General features: G+C 41.1%; 1 protein-coding gene across 3 annotated transcripts in view; it reads right to left on the minus strand.

The window, feature by feature from the left end:
- The window catches only part of PTPRB (protein tyrosine phosphatase receptor type B), a 134,048-nt gene that overhangs the window by 94,918 nt on the left and 14,586 nt on the right, over positions 1-24,544 (minus strand). For all 3 annotated transcript variants that reach the window (XM_006058409.4, XM_044941624.2, XM_044941625.2), the window contains exon 3: positions 18,208-18,458. In XM_006058409.4, coding sequence (XP_006058471.4) covers positions 18,208-18,458 — 251 coding nt within the window. The remainder of the gene's footprint in view (positions 1-18,207; positions 18,459-24,544) is intronic.

Genomic DNA, 24,544 nt, shown 5'->3' on the forward strand with positions numbered 1-24,544 from the left:
TGTCTGTCTTGCTCCTCTGCACAGAACTTGGCAGTATGGTGGAGTTTCAACAAGTATTTTTTGAATGCGTAGATGAATGAATGAATGAGTGAGTCTTTGTAGCTGCTCAATAAATATTGTCATCTGAATAAATACTTTAAACAAGCCCTTCTAGACATGTTCCTGCTGTATACCTCAAAGATCATCTTGAAAGGGAGAGAAGGTGAGAGGAGAGAAGAAGAGAAGATTGATTTTGAAGAGAAAGAGGTGGGAAAAGATGAGTGAGAGGGAAAATGAAGGAAGAAAAAGAAGAAAGGGGAGGGAAGGAGTAATCTTTAGGACAGTGGTTCTCAAAGGCTAGAATCAGCATCATCTGAGAACTTGCTAGAAACATAAAATCTTACGGCTCTACCACAATCTGAAGAATTTGAAATGTTCTGGTGGAGCTCAATAATGTGTATGTGGTGTTTAACAAGCTTTCCTGCTTTAGTTGGTGAGAAAGAGCTATCCAAATTCCAGTAAGAAGTCTTAGATTGTCAGTCCCAAACCCTGAATCCTGAACCAGATCATTTTATGTTAAAGAAAGTTAATGATTCTTCATTCTTTTAAATTTCACTGAGCTCTCTGGTTACAAGAAATATATTGGCGATTTAAAAGGTCTTGAGCAGTTTTAGAAGTTGTCAAGTGGTGACATAATATATAATATAGTATATATTTTATATAGTATATTTACAATATGTATTATATGTACATTTTGATATTTAACACTTCTCCATAAAGTACAGATGCTAAAGGGAAAATGATCAACATGCAGCAAACAATAGATGACATGCCAATTCTGATGCCTTTTTTATGCAGCTCTCATGTCTGTTTCCTCAGAAATTTTTAAAAAGAAGAAAGCCTAGCAATTAGGGAATGTGTCAATTAAAAACAATTACAAGATGGCAAATCCTTTTCTCTGTTTAAATTTGGACTGACTCTATAAGTAAATGACAGCAGAAGTGAATACAATTTTAACCTGCCACAGGTGTCATGCATTTAAAAAGGGATTTATAAAAATTTAAGGTAAGATAATTTTAATAAGCAGTTTTCTAAAAAGGACCGTGACTTTTGTGTTTAAAGATACTATTTTGGGATACATTTCAAGGAAGCTTTCTAGCTTCCTAGATCGTAACCTTACTAGGTCATAGGTCTCCAGAAAAATGGAAACAAATACAAACATTTGGAGGTGGTTTAATGAGGGGGTGGAGTAAATGAGAAGGTACATGTTATATGAATAGCACTTCCCTGGCTAAAGGGCACAAGTGTTAGACAGTGTGAGTAGTAACAATAGTATATGAAAGCAATAAATCATGGATGCTGAGCACCCAGCAATGCTAGAGAATGACAAAGTCCATGAATGAGAATGTCTTTCTGAGCACATCCAAATAATAATAAACTACCCTCTCTGTCAATCCCATACCCAAGAGGGACTCTCCAGTAGATCGGCACAAAAGACATTCACTGGCTGCTCTGACTGTTGGCCGTGCCAAGATTTTTTTTAAATCCTGGAAGGGAGGGGTGGGAGTGCCGGATGTGTCTCTAGCAGCAGCCCCACCATCTCTCCCAGACACATCTCTAAGGTTTCCTGATATTTTTTTCTCTACATAAATTTCTCACCCTCTTCCCTTCCCCCACTTTTTAATTTTAATCTGGAGGAAATGGGCTTTGCATAGCTTTTGTCAGAGCTTTATAACTGTACACAGAATGACTTAAAACCAGATGTGACTGTAAACGAATCATTTTTCCAATCCCAAGCGATTCTGTTGCATCTTCATTCCCACGTTTCATGTGCTGTCACCCCACCCGCGGAAATGAATTAGCTCACATATGCACCAAATCAAGAGGTTAATGTGGCCAGGGGGGATGTCTATATGGGCGTGACTGCTATACATTCCGCTGTCAGGAGCTAGGTCACGATTCTCACGACTATCCAAGCCCCAGGATAGTAAATAAACAAAACATGGCTAACACTGGCTTTAAGGAAAAGGAGAACAAAAGCAAAAATCACACATCTTGTCGCCCTTAGAAACGGATGATTGGAGGGTAAAGATTCTTTTTTTCTGTGTATCATATTAGACTGTTAACTAAGATCAAGTGTAGTATGGGGGCTTCCCAGGTGGTACAGTGGTAAAAAATCTGCCTGCCAATACAGGAGATGCAAGAGATGCAGGTTTGACCCCTGGGTCGGGAAGATCCCCTGGAGTAGGAAATGGCAACTTGCTCAGATATTCTTGCCTGAAAAACTATATGGACAGAGAAGCCTGGTGGGCGGCAGTCCCTGGGGTTGCAAAGAGTTGGACACAACTGAGCAACTGAACACACATCATGTTAGAACATTATTTCCCAAGAATTCTCTGGAGGTTGTAAACAGAGGACTCTAGTCAGCACATATTCCTTTTCTTGCTTTTATAGTGTGATCTTAATATTTTTTTTAATGGAATAAGCAGATAATTTTGAGAAAAATAGATTTTTCATGGTAAAAAGTCTGAATTTTGACTTTTCATTAAAAAAAACTAAAAAAATGGAGGCTTGCTGGGCCCCCATCCTGCCCACCTCTTCCATATAGCTTTCCCATTCCACCCTTTTCTATTGGATGAGGAAGACACAGGGCATCTGAGAGTCCTCTGAATGTTGGAGCTGACAGTGACCATAGTGAAAAATCAAAGGGTCTTACTATGTTTTTCAAAAATACAATGATAAAACCATCAGCTACATTAGAAAACTCTTGAAGGACAAAGTCTTGGCTCTTTGTTATCTTCCCATGCCCATGTTGTAGGACTCAGTGACTGTTCGTTTATCTAACACAGTAAATATTCATACCTCACCACTCAACAAGGACATGGCTAAGTACTGGGGAATCTTAAAATAATTGTATTCTTCAGTTGTTCCAATGAAGATGTGGAACCCTCAGTTCAGTTCAGTTCAGTTGCTCAGTTGTGTCCGACTCTTTGTGATCCCATGGACTGTAGCATACCAGGCCTCTCTGTATATCACCAACTTTCAGAATTTACTCAAACTCATGTCCATTGAGTTGGTGATGCCATCCAACCATCTCATCCTCTGTCGTTCCCGTCTCTTCCTGCCTTCACTCTTTCCCAGAATCAGGGTCTTTTAAAATGAGTCAGTTCTTCACGTCAGGTGGCTAAAGTATTGGAGTTTCAGCTTCAGCATCAATCCTTCCCATGAATATTCAGGGCTGATTTCCTTAGGATGGACTGGTTGGATCTCCTTGCAGTCCAAAGGACTCTCAAGAGTCTTTTCCAACACCACAGTTCAAAAGCATTAATTCTTTGGTGCTCAGCTTTCTTTATAGTCCAACTCTCATATCCATACATGACTACTGGAAAAACCATAGCCTTGACTAAATGGATCTTTGTTGGCAAAGTAATGTCTCTGCTTTTTAATATGCTGTCTAGGTTGGTCATAACTTTTCTTCCAAGGAGCAAGCGTCTTTTGATTTCCTGGTTGCAGTCACCATCTGCAGTGATTTTGGAGCCCCCCAAAACAAAGTCTGTCACTATTTCCATTGTTTCCCTATCTATTTGCTATGAGGTGATAGGATCAGATGCCATGATCTTCATTTTTTGAATGTTGAGTTTTAAGCCAGGCTTTTCACTCTGTTCTTTCACCTTCATCAAGAGGCTTTTTAGTTCCTCTTCACTTTCTGCCATAAGCGTGGTGTCTTATGCACCAACTGCATATCTGAGGTTATTGATATTTCTCCCGGCAATCTTGATTCCAGCTTGTGCTTCTTCCAGCCCAGTGTTTCTCATGGTGTACTCTGCATATAAGTTAAATAAGCAGGGTGACAATATACAGCTTTGACATACTCCTTTCCCAATTTGGAACCACTCTGTTGTTCCATGTCCAGTTCTAACTGTTGCTTCCTGACCTGCATACAGATTTCTCAGGAGGCAGGTAAGGTTGTCTGGTATCCTATCTCTTGAAGAATTTTCCACAGTTTATGTGATCCACACAGTCAAAGGCTTTGGCATAGTCAATACAGCAGAAGCAAATGTTTTTCTGGAACTCTCTTTCTTTTTCGATGATCCAACGGATGCTGGCAATTTGATCTCTGGTTCCTCTGCCTTTTCTAAACCCAGCTTGAACATCTGGAAGTTCACGGTTCACATACTGTTGAAGCCCGGCTTGGAGAATTTTGAGTATCACTTTGCTAGCATGTGAGATGAGGGCAATTGTGTGGTAGTTTGAGCATTCTTTGGCATTACCTTTCGTTGGGATTGGAATGAAAACTGATCTTTTCCAGTCCTGTGGCTACTGCTGAGTTTTCCAAATTTGCTGGCATATTGAATGCAGCACTTTCACAGCATCATCTTTTCAGTTCAGTTCAGTTCAGTCGCTCAGTCGTGTCCAACTCTTTGAGACCCCATGAACCGCAGCACGCCAGGCCTCCCTGTCCGTCACCAACTCCTGGAGTTCACCCAAACCCATGTCCACTGAGTCAATGATGCCATCCAGCTATCTCATCCTGTCGTCCCCTTCTCCTCCTACCTTCAATCTTTTCCAGCATCAGGGTCTTTTCAAATGAGTTAGCTCTTCACATCAGGTGGCCAAAGTATTGGAGTTTCAGATTCAGCATCAGTCCTTCCAATGAACACCCAGGACAGATCTCCTTTAGGATGGACTAATTAGATCTCCTTGCAGTCCAAGGGACTCTCAAGAGTCTTCTCTAACACCACAGTTCAAAACCATTGATTCTTTGGCACTCAGATTTCTTTATAGTCCAACTCTCACATCTATACGTGACCACTGGAAAAACCATAGCCTTGACTAGACAGCCCTTTGTTGACAAAGTAATATCTTTCCTTTTCAATATGCTGTCTAGGTTGGTCATAACTTTCCTTCCAAGGAGTAAGCATCTTTTAATTTCATGGCTACAATCACCATCTGCAGTAATTTTTGGAGCCCAGAAAAATAAAGTCAGCCACTGTTTCCAATGTTTCCCCATCTATTTGCCATGAAGTGATGGGACCGGATGCCATGATCTTCGTTTTCTGAATGTTGAGCTTTAAGCCAACTTTTTCACTCTCCTCTTTCACCTTCATCAAGAGGCTCTTTAGTTCTTCTTCACTTTGTGCCATAAGAGTGGTGTCATCTGCATATCTGAGGTTATTGATATTTCTCCTGGCAATCTTGATTCCAGCCTGTGCTTCCTCCAGCCCAGCATTTCTCATGATATACTCTGCGTATAAGTTAAATAAGCAGTGTGACAACATACAGCCTTGACGTACTCCTTTTCCTATTTGGAACCAGTCTGTTGTTCCATGTCCAGTTCTAACTGTTCTGCATACAAGTTTCTCAAGAGGCAGATCAGGTGGTCTGGTATTCCCATCTCTTTCAGAATTTTCCACAGTTTATTGTACCACACAATCAAAGGCTTTGGCATAGTCAATAAAGCAGAAATAAATGTTTTTCTGGAACTCTCTTGCTTTTTTGATGATCCATTGGATGTTGGCAATTTTATTTCTGGTTCTTCTCCCTTTTCTAAAACAAGCTTGAGCATCTGGAAGTTCATGGTGCACGTATTGCTGGAGCCTGGCTTAGAGAATTCTGAGCATTACTTTACTAGCGTGTGAGATGAGTGCAATTGTGTGGTAGTTTGAAATAGCTCAACTGGAATTTCATTACCTCCACTAGTTTTGTTCATAGTGATGCTTCCTAAGGCCCACTTGACTTTGCATTCCAGGACGTTTGGCTCTAGGTGAGTGATCACACCATCGTGATTATCTGGGTCATGAACGTCTTTTTTGTATGGCTCTTTTGTGTCTTCTTGCTACCTCTTCTTAATATTTTCTGCTTCTGTTAGGTCCATACCATTTCTGTCCTTTATTGTGCCCATCTTTGCATGAAATGTTCCCTTGGTATCTCTAATTTTCTTGAAGAGATCTCTAGTCTTTCCTGTTCTATTGTTTTCCTCTATTTCTTTGCACTGATCACTGAGGAAGGCTTTCTTATCTCTCCTTGCTGTTCTTTGGAACTCTGCATTCAAATCGGTATATCTTTCTTTTCTCCTTTGCCTTTTGCTTCTCTTCTTTCCACAGCTATTTGTAAAGCCTCCTCAGATAACCATTTTCCCTTTTGCATTTCTTTTTCTTGGGAATGATCTTGATCCTTGCCTCCTGTACAATGTCACAAACCTCTGTCCGTAGTTCTTCAGGCACCTTGTCTATCAGATCTAGTCCCTTGAATCTATTTCTCACTTCCACTGTATAATTGTAAGGGATTTGATTTAGGTCATACCTGAATGGTCTAGTCATTTTCCATACTTCCTTCAATTTAAATCTGAATTTGGCAATAAGGAGTTCATGATCTGATCCACAGTCATCTCCTGGACTTGTTTTTGCTGAGTGTATAGAGCTTCTCCATCTTTGCCTGCAAAGAATATAATCAATCTGATTTCGGTGATGTTCCTGTGTAGAGTTTTCTCTTGTGTTGTTGGAAGAGTTGCTATGATCAGTGCATTCTCTTGGCAAAACTCTATTAGCCTTTGCCCCACTTCATTCTGTATTCCAAGGCCAAATTTGCCGGTTACTCCAGGTATTTCTTGACTTCCTACTTTTGCATTCTAGTCTCTTGTATGAAAAGGACATCTTTTTTGGGGTGTTAATTCTAGAAGGTCTTGTAGGTCTTCATAGAACTGTTCAACTTCACCTTCAACTTCACCTTCAAAGGGCATAGCCTTGGATTACTGTGATATTCAATGGTTTGCCTTGGAAATGAACAGAGATCTTTCTGTCATTTTTGAGATTGCATCCAAGTAATTCATTTCGGACTCTTTTGTTGAGGTTTGTGGAACCCTCAGCATGATAGAATTCAAGAATACCTAGTACCTAAACCTTCAGATAAACTAGTGCCTAAGCAACCTTTGACTCCACGAAAGATCTAACCCTTCTGGAATTATCCAGAGGTCATTGGTTTCAGGCCACCAAGATCAAAACTCTTAGCAAGTCATCTATTGTGGCATTCTCTCTTCAACTCTGCTGTCCTGGCTGGAATTACAGCCTCGTTCAAAAGAGGCACAAGTGTAAATGTTCACAGATACAGATGAAGGGCAAGCACCTGATGAAGCTGCACTGGCAGTGTGTGCTCATTGGCCCAGGTCTACTTCAGATCCAGATAAAAAGAGCTCTGATGAGAAAACAGGTACCTCCTGTGTACTTCCCAAACAGACAGTACCCAAGTAGTGACCTCGTCTGGATTTAGCAGTGGTAGGATTCTGTTGCCAGCTCACCCAAAGAGTGGGAAGAATCAAGAAAAATTTCCCTTCAGAGACATTCCCTAGAATTCATAGAGTTTCCCCTTTCAGTGACTTTTTGCCATATTTCATAATAATTGGTTTTCAAAGCTGTTATCCTGTGAGTGGACTATGTGAGTAAAACCAGTATGTAACTGGGGTAAATTGCAGAGATTTAAAGAACTTAGCAGTCTTTTCCAGAGCATCTTTATCTTCATACTTATCAGCTGGCTCACCCACAAGTTCTGACCCCTGGATTTACTGTTCTTTCTTGCAAATTCATCATCATTTCTCATGATGTTTGCTATCCTCTCCCCCCACCCAACCCTCTCTCCTCCTGGTCCTTGAAGAAGATGGACAGATCTTCTTGGGTCTGAGCCACTGGTTTACCCCTAACTCAAGAGCATCCCTTGGATTCTGCCCTATACAAGCTCTTAAGCAAATCACTCCTTTTATTTTTTAAACTTTTTTTGTTTTGAAATAATTTCAAACTTATGGATAAGCTGTAAGAATTATAAGAGTGAGTGCTGTGACATATCCTTACCAAGACCCATTTATCTTTTTCTAACATTCTGCCACAATTTCAGAGAAGACTGCATATCTCCTGAATGAATTGTTTAATATCAATAAAGACATCAAATTTAAGAAATGCAAAATTGATATAATACTTTAATCTATAGTCCATATTTCAATTTCACCAATTGACTCAAGCATTCTTTTTGGCATTTGTTGTTGCTATTTTTTTCTCTAAGAAGGATCCCACCCAGGATTCTGTGTTACATTTAGTTGTCAAGTCTCTTAATCTTCCATAATCTGGAACATTTCCTGTCTTTAAAACCATCCTTATGACATTGACCTTACTGAATGATATAAGTCAGTTATCTCTATGGCATGTATTTCCCTCCATTTGCAATTGTTTGATGTTTCCTTATGATTAGATTCAAGTTATAGGCTTCAAAATCACTACAGATGGTGACTGCAGCCATGAAATTAAAAGACACTTACTCCTTGGAAGGAAAGTTATGACCAACCTAGATAGCGTATTCAAAAGCAGAGACATTACTTTGACAACAAAGTTTCGTCTAGTCAAGGCGACGGTTTTTCCTGTGGTCATGTATGGATGTGAGAGTTGGACTGTGAAGAAGGCTGAGTGCCGAAGAATTGATGCTTTTGAACTGTGGTGTTGGAGAAGACTCTTGAGAGTCCCTTGGACTGCAAGGAGATCCAACCAGTCCATTCTGAAGGAGATCAGCCCTGGGATTTCTTTGAAAGGAATGATGCTAAAGCTGAAACTCCAGTACTTTGGCCACCTCATGCAAAGAGTTGGCTCATTGGAAAAGACTGTGATGCTGGGAGGGATTGGGGGCAAGAGGAGAAGGGGACGACAGAGGATGAGATGGCTAGATGGTATCACTGACTCAATGGATGTGAGTCTGAGTGAACTCCGGGAGTTGGTGATGGGCAGGGAGGCCTGGTGTGCTGCGATTCATGGGGTCGCAAAGAGTCAGAAACAACTGAGTGATTGATCTGATCTGATCTGATAGGTACCTTGTCAACAGAACTGTTCCTCTTCTCTTGGGTTCAGTGTTTTTTCTCTAACAGATTAATTATTCAATTATTTCCCAATGGATCACAAATATAACTGCACGTTAGAATCCATGAGAAGATTTTTACACTCTGATGCTGAGGTCCTATGTTGGTAAATTCTAATTCAATAGGTCTGAGGGAGAATTTGAGAATCTGTATCTTTACTTTTCTTTTTTTTTTTTTTTTTTTTAAACTTTACAATATTGTATTAGTTTTGCCAAATATCGAAATGAATCCACCACAGGTGGCTTCCTAGGTGATTCTGACCAGGACTGAGAGCCAGACTTCCTGTCTCAATTTGCACATCCTGGCTTCTCCTTCAATCTCATTTTCCTTCCTTTGCTACATTCTCTACCCTCTGCATCAGCCCTCACCTGGGCTCCACCTCATCTGCCAAAGGGAACCCACTTTAGACAAATACTGGGAGGTTAAAGAGCCCATGTCAATGCACACGCTCTGTTTTATGGGTTGCATTTTATGTGCCTGTGACTCATATTGTGACAATATATGAACACAGCCTTTTGGTGCACCAAATGGAGAGTCAGGCAAATCCCCTATAATTAAAAGAAAATGAAAGGAAAGAAAAATCCTAGAGATGTTAAAGCCAGAGAGGGTCGAGTGAATCATAAACCGTATTATGCTATTGGCACGTCATAATCCACATTAGTGGGCAATCTGAGAGAACTACAGCCCTTTGTCAGAATTAGACTTAAATAATGCCAATTATAAATTAGGGTTGTCAAGGACACATCCCTCCCGCAATATTGTACCCCCTTGCATGAGCTCTTTGTGCTATGACCAGTCTTATCATCTGTTTATCTTTTATCCTATTCACTCTAGACAATCTAAAAATCTTCTTTTGATCCCAGGGAATCATTAGGGGATGGTTTGGAATGTTTCTTTTTACTGTTATGTTTGCACTTCTGCTTCTAGGTGTTTGTCTCAGAAAAGGGGAATGCTGTCCCATTTTTAGTTCTGGCCACAGAGCAGTGGGCAGTGGGGAGACGCCCCTGTGTTTATGTAACATGATAAAGGAGTTGACCCCAGACTTGCTAGGGGTGGGGTTTTTTTTTTTTTTTTTTTTTTTTTGCATTTGTCTCCTCAATTATTTGGAGACTCATGTTGGGCGGTGATGTCTCTGAGGGCCAAATGAAAGGAAGCACAGAGCCATTAAACCTGCACCAGCACCACAATGGCTATTCATGAACTGAGGAAATGTGGGCCCTCTCGCAGGCCTGGCCAGGGCAGGATGGCGGTGCAGGGAAGAAGGGGGTGTGTCTCCAAACAAAACTGACGGGTGTTTAATAGAACCAGCCAGTAACGTTTTTAATGCATGTTCAATACTTCATTCCTTTGAAAGCATTGTCACGTGATAATGCTAGCTCATCTGGTTCTTACAACAACCCTGTGACATAGGCAGGGTAGCAAAAATGAGACAAAAACAAGAAGCTAGTGTTAATTTCTAAATTTGTCAACATTACTGAATACTTACTGTGTATAGACAATGCACTAAGCACTTTTCTTAATCAGATTGCAATCTTCACAGCTGTTTTATGTGGCAGATAGAGTACCTTAATTATCCTTATTTTAAAGAGGAAGCAAGTATGACTTGAGTAACTCCTAGTTGATATCACTTGGATTTAAACCAGGTTTCTCTGATACGAAAGCCCTGGCTCTTTACCACTTTATCAAACCATCTCCCCCAAGGTCACATGGCTGAGAGATGATCCAGATCAGTCCTTTCTTGAGAGCCCATGACTCAAATGATAAATGAACTCTGCTCAGAGTTTGAAGAGAAACACAATTCTGTGGCCTGTCTTCTCTTCCTTTGGAGGCCATTTCTGCACATGTAATTTCCACCTGCACCCCATGCTCAGGGCCCCAAAAGATTGACTTCCTGCTACCTCCACTCCTGCCTGTCTCTCCTTGCCCATAGGAAATGGCTAATACATGAAGGATGAACCTCTGACATCCACCTCTGGCCTGATCTACACCTGGGCTTGTGTACAAGGACAGAGTATATCTCTGTGCATGTGGCACACAGGGGTGCCTGGATGAAGGTATGTGCAGGGGCTGAAATCCAGCCAATGTTCCAATATGGAGCCTTGTGCATGCCCACTAGAACCATGTGCCTGGAAATGCCTTTTTTTTTTTTAATGAACACAAAGAACCTGGAGTCCAGCAGCAGTTCAGTGTCTTCTCAGGTTCCACTTACCCATCCTGGGCCCCCTTCTTTCAAGACTGTACACTTTGCTAAGTTACAGCAGAAGACTGAAATTAGATGCATTAATTCTGCTACTTGATTATTTAACTTTTATGGCACCATCCCCTCCCACCCACTGACTTCCCAGGTGGCTCAGATGGTTAAGAATCTGCCTGCAATTCAGGAGACCCAGGTTCGATCCCTGGGTTGGTTTCAATCCTGGGTCGGGAAGATCCCCTGGAGAAGGGAATGGCTACCCACTCCAGTATTGTTGCCTGGAGAATCCTATAGACAGAGGAGCCTGGTGGGCTACAGTCCATAGGGTCGCAAAGGGTCGGACACAACTGATTGACTAACACTTTACTTTCACTTTCCTCTCACCCTGTCATAACACATGCACAAAAGTGCCATCAATGGTGGGAAAATAAGGTATTTAGTGAGTCCGTAAGAGAGATATTGTGGATGAGGGATGAGATTTATCTAGATCAGTTGTTCTGGAATTTAAAAGTACATCCATGTAGTCACATGGAGGGTTTGTTAAAACAAAGATCGCTGGGCTGTACACTCAGAGATTCTGATTCAGTTGGTCTATGGTAAGGCCATAGTCACTGAATGCCTATCAAGTTGTGGATCTGGGCTCCATACTTTGAGTACCACTGAGCTAGATATTTCTTGACTCATACCATAGGCAAGCTTCTTATTCCACCAACTTTTTCCTTGTAAAGACACACACAAAAACACATACACACAATCACATAATACTGTAATGGTAACAATAATAGCAATAGCTAATATTAATTGAACACTATTTTCCAGGAAATACTGTAGGCATGTAATACAGGTTGATTGCCTTAATTCATGTCCAGGATGAGAGAAAGAGAGTCTTGAAGCCAAGTACTGGCTCAGGTTCACAGTCCTCCAAACTGACATAAGAGGATGTGAGGAAAGAGAAGGAAAAGGACAAAGGTAGGGAAAAATCTGCTCTGAAAAGAGCCAATTTAGGACAGCTTTGCAGGAGCATCAGTGAGTGATGTTGGGCTTCAAATCATTTCTTTCTTGGCCTTTATCTTCATAAATAGGAGCTCTATGCAAGAGAATAAAGTGACTAGATGGGTAGGAGTATATGTGTGTGTGTCTTCTCTTCTCTTTGCTCTGCTACTGTTTAACCATGTGACCTTGGGTGAGTCCTTGCCTCTTTAAGCTGCTGCTGCTGCTGCTAAGTCACTTCAGTCATGTCCGACTCTGTGCGACCCCATAGATGGCAGCCCACCAGGCTCCCCCATCCCTGGGATTCTCCAGGCAAGAACACTGGAGTGGGTTGCCATTTCCTTCTCCAATGCATGAAAGTGAAAAGTGAAAGTGAAGTCGCTCAGTCGTGTCCAACTCTTAGCGACCCCATGGACTGTGGCCCACCAGGGTCCTCCATCCATGGGATTTTCCAGGCAAGAGTACTGTAGTGGGGTGCCATTGCCTTCTCCGAAGCATGCAGCTAGTTCAAATGCTAGCCATGGAAGAGGCTACTGTGAAGCTTCCAAGTCATCTGAGCCCCCATGCTGAAGGCAACTGCAAGAGTGAGCCTGGGTGAAACCAGCAAAGGACGCCTCCACCCCCACCCTCCAACTAACAAAACCATGATAAATAGTAAGCTCTCATTGTTTTAATCTACTAAATTTTGGGGTTGTTTGTTACACAGTGATGGAAAATAGATACAAGTACCCACCTCCCAGAATATATGAAAGTGCTTAGCATAGTTGCTGGCACACAAATTTTAGCTATTACTTGTTATCCCCTGGACTCTCTTCGTTGCAGATAGTGTAGCATCTCTTCACGTTTCCTTCCTCATTACTCAAACAAACTCTTGATGGAAGAAAAAACACAAAAACATCCCACTTTCTCATTTTAAGTTTTCTGTGACACCCTACCCTCCATTCCCAGTCCTGTGTTCTAATCCCAACTTGTCCTTTGCTTGTAGATCTAGAACATACGGTCACTTCATAAATGGGAGTTAGCAGTGATGTCATTGTCTTTCCAAGCAAAAAATCTCACTATTTCAGTTCTTGTTCTTTCTTTGCTAGATCTGTTTCAGGTCAAGTGTGCTAACTTCTGCCTGGTGGCTACATATGTATGTAAACAAAAGGAATGACAGATTATCTAAGCATGTCACTAATTAAAATAACAAGTAGGAACTAGTGTCTGTTTCTGGATGAAGACTGCATTAAAAATGTGAGATGTTCATCAGTATATATCCAACTTCCACACATGTGAAAATTATTACAGAGCTCTTATACTGTCTCCAGTACTCTTGCCTGGAAAATCCCATGGACGGAGGAGCCTGGTGGGCTGCAGTCCAAGGGGTCGCTAAGAGTTGGACACAAGCTACTTCACTTTCACTTTCTTATACTGTCTAAGTCATTTACTCATTAGGGGGCAGCAGAGGATGAGATGGTTAGTTAACATCACCAACTCAGGATGGACATGAGTCTGAGCAAGCTCCAGCAGATAGTGAAGGGCAGGGAAGTCTGGTGTGCTACAGTCCATGGGGTCACAAAGAGTCACTTAGTGACTGAATAACAACAGAGTACTGATCCTGTGCTCAATAATTTTGACTACATCATGCTCTCTATGTGCCTCTGTAACACCATCTTTGATTTCATACTCCCCACAAAGTCTTGCAGACAGATGCTCAATGAATTAGTATGGAATCCATGATTGGACTGAAGCGATAATAATCCCCAAGTTTCTTTAAAATACTAATCTTGGGTGAAAGTTGAAATTATGTCCAACTTTCCATCCTGTCCCATCTCAGCTCTTCCATGTCCATCCCTCCCTCCCTCCTCCCCACCTGTTATTGGGTTAGTTCCTGTACTCTGTGAAGCTCAAATCAGATATTCTGTCCACAAGAAGACATTACTTAAAACCTCCACAAGGTCAGGAACCTCTCTTTTGTATTCCACCCAAACCCAAGTAATCTCCATCCCCCTCAGCACCTCAGCAGATGGTGAGTTTCTTCAGGGCAACAACCTGTCATTCACCTTTGAGTCCCAATAAATACAGCAACCACAGCTATTACTTCTGAAGTGCTTACTAAGGATCAGGTACTGTGTTAAGCATTTTATAGGCCTTGTCTCTCCCAGTCCTCACAACAGCCCTAAGAGGTAGAGGTTCATTTTAATAGATGAGGAAACTGAAGCTGGTCACTAGCTAGCAAGAGGAATTCAGGCCTTTGACTTCAAAGCCTGCGTTCTTAACCACTGTATTTTGATACTAGTTAAGTTCTCAAGAAATATTATTATTTGTTGAATATATGAACATTTTCCAAAGTCACTGGACTGTCATTTTTTTTTTTTTGGTGGGTGAGGGTGGGGAGTTGAAGAGTGATTAAGAGATGAAACAGGAGAAATCACAAAGGAAAAAATATGTATGTGTATATAATTAGTCCATGAATAAAATTCTCTCTCTCTCTCTCTCTCTCTCTATATATATATATATATCATAATAGAAACATATTGAACACTAGATTCACACAAACTTCCAACACTTGGTGCTTCATCTGGGAGCTCATATAAACCTTAGCATGAATCTCCCCTTAGAAAAAATTAAAACTAAAAAGACAAGAAAACCCAACAGAGTATTTATCACAATCCAAGGCTGCAAACCCAGCTCTGGGCTTGACCACATGAGGTCTGCAACATAGGACTGGGCTGCTCCTGGAACTCTAAAGCTGGCTGTCCTTGATCCATCCCGGTAGAGCCCAGCCACATCTAGGAGCTTCCTATATGTTTGTTTACAACGGTAAAACTTGGGCAAAAATGAGGCAATATTCTTTTTTGCTAAAATACAGCCTTATAGTGTTCAGGCAGATATGTTTCTATTGATTATAGTTTTTATTTGGCATGTTTTTTATTTGATGCGGTTTTGGTTTTTTTTTTGGTACTGATCTTTCTGTCTCTCTCTCTGTCTCTCTCTCTATATATACATATATGCTTGCTGTTGTTGTTGTCTAGCCACTAAGTTGTGCCTGACTCATGTGTAACTCCATGAACTTAGCCCTCTAAGCTCCTCTTTCCATGAAATTCTCCAGGCCGGAATACCGGATTAGGTTGCCCTTCCCTTCACCAGGGGTTCTTCTTGACCCAGGGATCTAACCTGCGTCTCCTGTACTGCAGGCAGATTCTTTACCATTTGAGCCACCTGGGAGGCCTTTAAGTTCTAAGTAAGTTCAGTTGCACAGTAATGTCTGACTCTTTGCGACCCCATGGACAGCAGCACGCCAGGCTTCCCTGTCCATCACCAACTCCCGGAGCTTACTCAAACTCATGTCCATAGAGTCGGTGACGCTATTCAACCATCTCATCCTCTGTTGTCCCCTTCTCCTCCTGCCTTCAATCTTTCCCAGAATCAGGGTCTTTTCCAATGAGCCAGTTCTTCACATCAGGTGGCCAAAGTATTGGAGTTTCAGTTTCAGCAGCAGTCCTTCCAATGAATATTCAGGACTAATTTTCTTTAGGATTGACTGGTTTGATCTCCTTGCAGTCCAAGGGACTCTCAAGAGTCTTCTCCAACACCACAGTTCAAAAGCATCAATTCTTTGACACTCAGCTTTCTTTATAGTCCAACTCTCACATCCATACATGGCTACTGGAAAAAGCCTATATATATACTGATAAAAATTAGTACATATATACTGATATCAATACACACACACACACACACACACTCACACAGAGCCTCTTGATGAGGGTGAAAGAGGAGAGTGAAAAGCTGGCTTAAAACTCAACATTAAAAAAACTAAGATCATGGCATCTGGTCCCATCATTTCATGACATATAGAAAAGGAAAAAAGTGGAAGCAGTGACAGATTTTATTTTCTTGGGCTCCAAAATCACTGTGGACAGTGACTGCAGCCATGAAATTGAAAGACACTGTACCTTGGAATGAAAGCTATGACAAACCTAGACAGTGTATTAAAAAGCAAAGACATCACTTTACTGACAAAGATTCGTATAGTCAAGGCTATGGTTTTTCCAGTAGTCATGTATGGATGTGAGAGTTAGACCATAAAGAAAGGTAACCACTGAAGAATTGATGTTTTGGAATTGTGGTGCTGAAGAAGATTCTAGAGGGTCCCTTGAACTGCAAAGAGATCAAACCAGTCAATCCTAAAGGAAATCAACCCTGACTCTTCATTGGAATGACTGATGCTGAAGCTGAAGCTCCAATACTTTGGCCACCTGATGTGAAGAGCTGACTCATTGGAAAATACCCTGATGCTAGGAAAGATTGAAGGCAAAAGGAGAAGGGGGTGGCAGATGAAGAGATGGTTAGATAGCATCACTGACTCAGTGGACATGAGTTTGAATAAACTCTGGGAGATGGAGAAGGACAGGGAAGCCTGGAGTGCCAGAGTCCATGGTGTCTCAAAAGAGTCAGACATGACTTAGGGACTGAACAACAGCAACATATACACAAAATACACACATCAGTACAAAAAAAAGTAAATATAAATATTTAAGCTCAGCTATAAGAATCCTCTCATAAACTGGTGTTAGAATGCAGTTTTAGTCAAGGCACGTTCAGCCAGAATGAGAAGGTGCTCCACCAAGAAGTGTTCAATTTCACAAGCAAGTGGTGAAACTCTCCCTGACATCAGTGGATGAAAGGGCTCAGGGCTTGGAGATTTAGGGAGACCACAGGGCCAGTTCATGATGACATCATTAAGTAACAGCTCTCCTGCTCCTTTTTCCTGTCTTTCCTTCCCACTTTCCAAGCCCAGATATATCTGAAACCATGAAGATCAAGCTTGGAGAGGTGGGTATATAGCTGGTGAGACGTGAGAGAATTTGAACATACTTCATTTTCCCCTATTTCAAGACCAAGCTTGGTGGGGTGATGGAAGGGAAAAGCTAACATTTCAATTGAATTTAGAGTTTGGGTTATTTCTTGAATTGGTATTTTTGCTAATAGGCTGACAGTGAATATTGAGCTTTAAATTGATTAAAGAGTGTCCAGAAAAGTCGTGAGGCCTTCTGAACTCTTCAGAGACAAGGCAAGAAATAGGTTGGAGGGCAGATTTATGGCACTGGCTCTATTTGTTTTGCAATCAATAACGAGGTATGGGTTCACTAGCCAGGAGTCCTGTGCAATTTTAATTTCTGCACAGTGCAAAAGAAAACAGAGCACTAAAATGGTTAAGTCACATGCATAGTGTTGAGCTTTTACTTTCTTTAAATTACTTGGGTTCCTTTTGTGTGTGTGGATGTGCTCAGTCATGTCTGACTCTGCGACACCACAGACTATTGGCAGCCAGCCTCCTCTGTCTATGGAATTTTCCAGGCAAGAATACTGGAATGGGTTGCCATTTCCTCCTGCAGAGAATTCTCCCAACCCAGGGATTGAACCCGTGGTCTCTGCATCTCATGCATTGGCAGGTGGATTCTTTACTGTTGCACTCCCTGGGAAGCCCTCAGGTTGCTTATTATGAAACAGTTAAATACTGCCAAATGAAACCTTAGCTTTTAAAATGTGCTTTAATTACAGCTATTGTCTAAAATGATGGCCTAAAACCCTGAATGGAAAGCAAAACCAAAGGGGTGAACACCTGAAACGGAAATGCTATGTGAACAGATTCTACAGCCGTGTCCTGGCTGCTTCTCAGCCATTTACCTGTCCTCTTGTGGATGCTGATGTAGAATTGCTATATGACTCAGCTTATCCTTGTCCATCTTCACCAATCTGTTATAATGATTCCTGAATCTTCCATTGTTTTGTGACTCTCTCCCTTCCCTTATAAGCAAAAATGATTGTGACCTATATGCAGGGGGACCTGCAAGTTACTGACTGTAATTTTTACTTCCTGATTTTAATTCTTGTAAGACTATGAACCCTGACTTCAGTTCAGAAATGTGGCCAGTCTACACAAGTTATAATTATCTTCAGCTTATAAAGGTGTAGCCATTTACATTCTACCTCCAAGATTTTCTCATTATGCAAAATGCCTTCATGTACAATTAACAACAAAGACACAGAGTGCCTCATCACCCACTTGAGTAGCATTATTTCCAGCAAAGCCAGTCTTTTCAAGCAATGGGCTTTCTGAGGCCTTCCCAAGACACCCTCCATGCACTCCTTTCTCCTCACTTACCTCTTCCGTGGTGCTGGAGAAGGGTGGAGTAGTCCAGGGAACCCAAGATGTCATTCCAGCCATCCATAGACTGAGGTGCTGACTCTGGCTGCTGTTCTGGCTGTAGTTTTCCGGGGTACTTCTGGTGAAGGCCTCGGTGGTATTTCTAATAACGTGTCCCAGGCTATATGGAAGTGCATTAAAAGTAGTGGGGGTCTGGGGAGGAGCTGTGTTTCTAATGCTCCTTACTGAGACTTCAGTTCCCGGGCCAGCTGAGGTAAAGAAAGGACAGGTCCTAAAATTACCCTCATGTTCTATGCAGTCTCTATATAAAAACAGTTTTTCTTAGAAAAAGACCACTTTAGGAGGAGGAGCCAAGATGGCGGAGGAGTAGGACGGGGAGAACACTTTCTCCCCCACAAATTCATCAAAAGAGCATTTAAACATCGAGTAAATTCCACAAAACAACTTCCGAATGCCGGCAGAGGACATCAGGCACCCAGAAAAGCAGCCCAACTCTTCGAAAGGAGGTAGGAAAAAATATAAAAGACAAAAAAAGAGACAAAAGAGGGAGGGACGGAGTTCTGTCCCGGGAAGGGAGTCTTAAAAAGAGAGAAGTTTCCAAACACCAGGAAACCCTCTCACTGCCGAATCTGTGCCGAGCTTTGGAAGCACAGAGGGCAACATAAAAGGGAGGGGAAAAAAAAAAAAAAAATAAACAATTAAAAATCGCGGATTGTGAGCCCTACGGGAACTCCCCCAGCGGAGAAGCAGCGCAGACGCCTGCACACGGCATTAGCAAGCGGGGGCTGGGCAGGGAAGTGCGGCACGGGCTGTGTCCCTTAGAGTAAGAATCGGGCCGAATGTCCTGAGCGCTATCTGAGCGAAATAATTTGGGCTAGCAAACCAGACTGTGGGATATCTACCACGCGAAAAGCCAGCCCTAACCTAAGACACCGCCAGGCCCGCGCACAGAACAAAGGACTGAACAGAGATAGCCGGCTGCAGACCTCCCCCTCCGGTGACAGGCAGCCAGAGCCGGAAGGGGGCAATCGCAGCCCCAGAGAGACACTATCTATAAAACTGTAAGCAGGCTTCTTTGCTAACTAAAACTTCTTGGGGGTCTGGACGGTCAACATCTGCCTGAGAAGGTGCGCCGGTTTTACACCCAGATAACCGAGTGGCGGGGAGGCGATAAGTCGCAGCATTGGCGCCCGCCAAGCACCTCATCGCCTGAGCTGCTCGACCTGGGAAGAACACAAAACGCAGGCCCAACCGAGTCTGCGCCTCTGAGGACTACCCGAGTGCCTGAACCTGAGCGGCTTGGACCTGGGAGCTCAGTCCAGGGCCGGCCTCTGATTGTTCCCGGCAGAACAACCTAGAGCCCAAGCAGTGTGGGCAGGGAGGTTACACGCGCCGTGAGCGGGGGCAGACCCAGTGTGGCCGAGGCACTTCGAGCGCACGCCAGTGTTATCTGTTTGCAGCATCCCTCCCTCCCTCCACACAGCGCGGCTGAACAAGTGAGCCTAAATTAAAAAAAAAAAAAAAAAAAATAGGGTCCTCCACCGTCCCCTTTGTGTCAGGGCGGGAACCAGACACTGAAGAGACCAGCAAACAGAAGAAGATCTAACAGAGGGAAACGCCTTGGAAGCTACAGGCCATAGATTAAAACCCTGTGGTTACTACGGATTACATAGGAAGGGGCCTATAGATCTTGAGAAATATAAGTCGGACTAAGGAACTGCCAAAAATGAACTGAACCCACAATACTCACAACAAAACCAGAGAAAGACCTAGATATATTTTTACTATTTTTACGATCAATCTTTCTTTCTTTCTTTTTTTTTTTAATTAAAAAAAAATTTTTTTTAAGTCCTCTATTGTCCTTTAATTTTCACTTTTATAACTATTACTTTGCAAAAAAAAAAAAAGACCCTATTTTTTTTTTTTTTTCTTCTTCAGCAAACTTCATATATATATTTTATAATTTTTTGACCGTGGTTTTTTTTTTTTTTTTTTTTTTTTTTTTTTTTTTTTTTTTTTTTTTCTTTTTTCTTTTTCTTTTCTTTAACATTGCATTTTTGAAATTCCAAACTCTACTCTAGATTTTTAATTTTAGCCTTTTGATATATGTTATCAATTTTGTACCTATAGTTTTTTTCATAATTGCTGTGACTTTTTTTTTTTTTCCTCTGTTTCTTTCTCTTCTTCTTTTATATAACATCGTATATCTGCAATTCCAAACTCTACTCAAGATTTTTAATTTATGCTTTTTGGTATTTGATATCAATTTTGTACCTGTATTTTCTTTATAATTTTTGCGACATTGTTTTTGTTGGTTTGTTTGTTTTCTCTCTTTATTTTTCTTCTTCTTCTTTTTTTTTTTTTTTTTTTTTTTTTCTTAACGTTGTATTTTTGAAATTCCAAACTCTACTCTGGATTTTTAATTTTTGCTGTTTGGTATTAGTTATCAATTTTGTACCTGTAGTTTCTTTATTACTTTCACGACCTTGTTTGTTTTTCTTTGTTCGTTTTTTGTCTCATTCTTTTCCTTCCCCTTTTCATTAACATCGCATTTTTGAAATTCCAAACTCTACTCTAATTTCTAATTTTTGTTTTTATGTATTTGTTACCAATTTTGTACCTTTAAGAACCCAATCTTCAGGACCCATTTTTCACTAGTGTACGAGATTACTGGCTTGACTGCTCTCTCTCCCTTTGGACTCTCCATTTTCTCCACCAGGTCACCTGTATCTCCTCCCTAACCCCTCTCTACTCTACCCAACTCTGTGAATTTCTGTGTGTTCCAGACGGTGGAGAACACTTAAGGAACTGATTACTGGCTGGATCTGTCTCCCGCCTTTTCATTTCCCCCTTTTATCCTTCTGGCCACCTCTGTCTCCTGCCTCCTTCTTCTCTTCCCTGTATAACTCCGTGAACATCTCTGAGTGGTCCAGTTGTGGAGTGCACATAAGGAAGTGACTACTGGCTAGCCCACTCTCTCCACTATTGATTCCACCTCATCTCATTTGGGTCACCTCTAACTCCCTCCTCCCTCTTCTCTTCTCCATGTAACGCTGTGAACCTCTCTGAGTGACCCTCACAGTAGAGAAACTTTTCATCTTTAACGTAGATGTTTTATCAGTGGTGCTGGATAGAAGGAGAAGTTTTGAAACTACTGTAAAATTAAGACCGATAACTGGAAGTAGGAGGCTTAAGTCCAATCCCTGACTCCAGGGAACTCCTGACTCCAAGGAACATTAATTGACAGGAGCTCATCAAATGCCTCCATACCGACACTGAAACCAAGCACCACACAAGGGCCAACAAGTTCCAGGGAAAGACATAACAAGCAAATTCTCCAGCAACAAAGGAACACAGCCCTGAGCTTCAAGATACAGGCTGCCCAAGGTCACCCCAAAACCATAGACATCTCATAACTCATTACTGGACATTTCATTACACTCCAGAGAGAAGAAATACAGCTCCATCCACCAGAACATCGACACAAGCTTCCCTAACCAGGAAACCTTGACAAGCCACCTGTACAAACCCACACACAGCGAGGAAACGCCACAATAAAGAGAACTCCACAAACTGCCAGAATACAGAAAGGACACCCCAAACTCAGCAATTTAAACAAGATGAAGAGACAGAGGAATAGCCAGCAGATAAAGGAACAGGATAAATGCCCACCAAACCAAACAAAAGAGGAAGAGATAGGGAATCTACCTGATAAAGAATTCCGAATAATGATAGTGAAATTGATCCAAAATCTTGAAATTAAAATGGAATCACAGATAAATAGCCTGGAGGCAAGGATTGAGAAGATGCAAGAAAGGTTTAACAAGGACTTAGAAGAAATAAAAAAGAGTCAATATATAATGAATAATGCAATAAGTGAAATTAAAAACACTCTGGAGGCAACAAATAGTAGAATAACAGAGGCAGAAGATAGGATTAGTGAATTAGAAGATAGAATGGTAGAAATAAATGAATCAGAGAGGATAAAAGAAAAACGAATTAAAAGAAATGAGGACAATCTCAGAGACCTCCAGGACAATATTAAACGCTACAACATTCGAATCATAGGGGTCCCAGAAGAAGAAGACAAAAAGAAAGACCATGAGAAAATACTTGAGGAGATAATAGTTGAAAACTTCCCTAAAATGGGGAAGGAAATAATCACCCAAGTCCAAGAAACCCAGAGAGTCCCAAATAGGATAAACCCAAGGCGAAACACCCCAAGACACATAGTAATCAAATTAACAAAGATCAAACACAAAGAACAAATATTAAAAGCAGCAAGGGAAAAACAACAAATAACACACAAGGGAATTCCCATAAGGATAACAGCTGATCTTTCAATAGAAACTCTTCAAGCCAGGAGGGAATGGCAAGACATACTTAAAAGGATGAAAGAAAATAATCTACAGCCCAGATTATTGTACCCAGCAAGGATCTCATTCAAGTATGAAGGAGAAATCAAAAGCTTTTCAGACAAGCAAAAGCTGAGAGAATTCTGCACCACCAAACCAGCTCTCCAACAAATACTAAAGGATATTCTCTAGACAGGAAACACAAAAATTGTGTATAAATTCGAACCCAAAACAATAAAGTAAATGGCAACGGGGTCATACTTATCAGTAATTACCTTAAACGTAAATGGGTTGAATGCCCCAACCAAAAGACAAAGACTGGCTGAATGGATACAAAAACAAGACCCCTGCATATGTTGTCTACAAGAGACCCACCTCAAAACAGGGGACACATACAGACTGAAAGTGAAGGGCTGGAAAAAGATTTTCCATGCGAATAGGGACCAAAAGAAAGCAGGAGTAGCAATACTCATATCAGATAAAATAGACTTTAAAACAAAGACTGTGAAAAGAGACAAAGATGGTCACTACATAATGATCAAAGGATCAATCCAAGAAGAAGATATAACAATTATAAATATATATGCACCCAACACGGGAGCACCGCAGTATGTAAGACAAATGCTAACAAGTATGAAAGAAGAAATTAACAATAACACAATAATAGTGGGAGACTTTAATACCCCACTCACACCTATGGATAGATCAACTAAACAGAAAATTAACAAGGAAACACAAACTTTAAACGATACAATAGACCAGTTAGACCTAATTGATATCTATAGGACATTTCATCCCAAAACAATGAATTTCACCTTCTTCTCAAGCGCACATGGAACCTTCTCCAGGATAGATCACATCCTGGGCCATAAAGCTAGCCTTGGTAAATTCAAAAAAATAGAAATCATTCCAAGCATCTTTTCTGACCACAATGCAGTAAGATTAGATCTCAATTACAGGAGAAAAACTATTAAAAAATCCAACATATGGAGGCTGAACAACACGCTGCTGAATAACCAACAAATCACAGAAGAAATCAAAAAAGAAATCAAAATTTGCATAGAAACGAATGAAAATGAAAACACAACAACCCAAAACCTGTGGGACACGGTAAAAGCAGTCCTAAGGGGAAAGTTCATAGCAATACAGGCACACCTCAAGAAACAAGAAAAAAGTCAAATAAATAACCTAACTCTACACCTAAAGCAACTAGAAAAGGAAGAAATGAAGAACCCCAGGGTTAGCAGAAGGAAAGAAATCTTAAAAATTAGAGCAGAAATAAATGCAAAAGAAACAAAAGAGACCATAGCAAAAATCAACAAAACCAAAAGCTGGTTCTTTGAAAGGATAAATAAAATTGACAAACCATTAGCCAGACTCATCAAGAAACAAAGGGAGAAAAATCAAATCAATAAAATTAGAAATGAAAATGGAGAGATCACAACAGACAACACAGAAATACAAAGGATCATAAGAGACTACTATCAACAATTATATGCCAATAAAATGGACAACGTGGAAGAAATGGACAAATTCTTAGAAAAGTACAACTTTCCAAAACTCGATCAGGAAGAAATAGAAAATCTTAACAGACCCATCACAAGCACGGAAATTGAAACTGTAATCAAAAATCTTCCAGCAAACAAAAGCCCAGGTCCAGACGGCTTCACAGCTGAATTCTACCAAAAATTTAGAGAAGAGCTAACACCTATCCTGCTCAAACTCTTCCAGAAAATTGCAGAGGACGGTAAACTTCCAAACTCATTCTATGAGGCCACCATCACCCTAATACCAAAACCTGACAAAGATCCCACAAAAAAAGAAAACTACAGGCCAATATCACTGATGAACATAGATGCAAAAATCCTTAACAAAATTCTAGCAATCAGAATCCAACAACACATTAAAAAGATCATACACCATGACCAAGTGGGCTTTATCCCAGGGATGCAAGGATTCTTCAATATCCGCAAATCAAT

The sequence above is a fragment of the Bubalus bubalis genome, chromosome 4, assembly GCF_019923935.1.
Source record: "Bubalus bubalis isolate 160015118507 breed Murrah chromosome 4, NDDB_SH_1, whole genome shotgun sequence".
Taxonomy (NCBI): domain Eukaryota; kingdom Metazoa; phylum Chordata; class Mammalia; order Artiodactyla; family Bovidae; genus Bubalus; species Bubalus bubalis.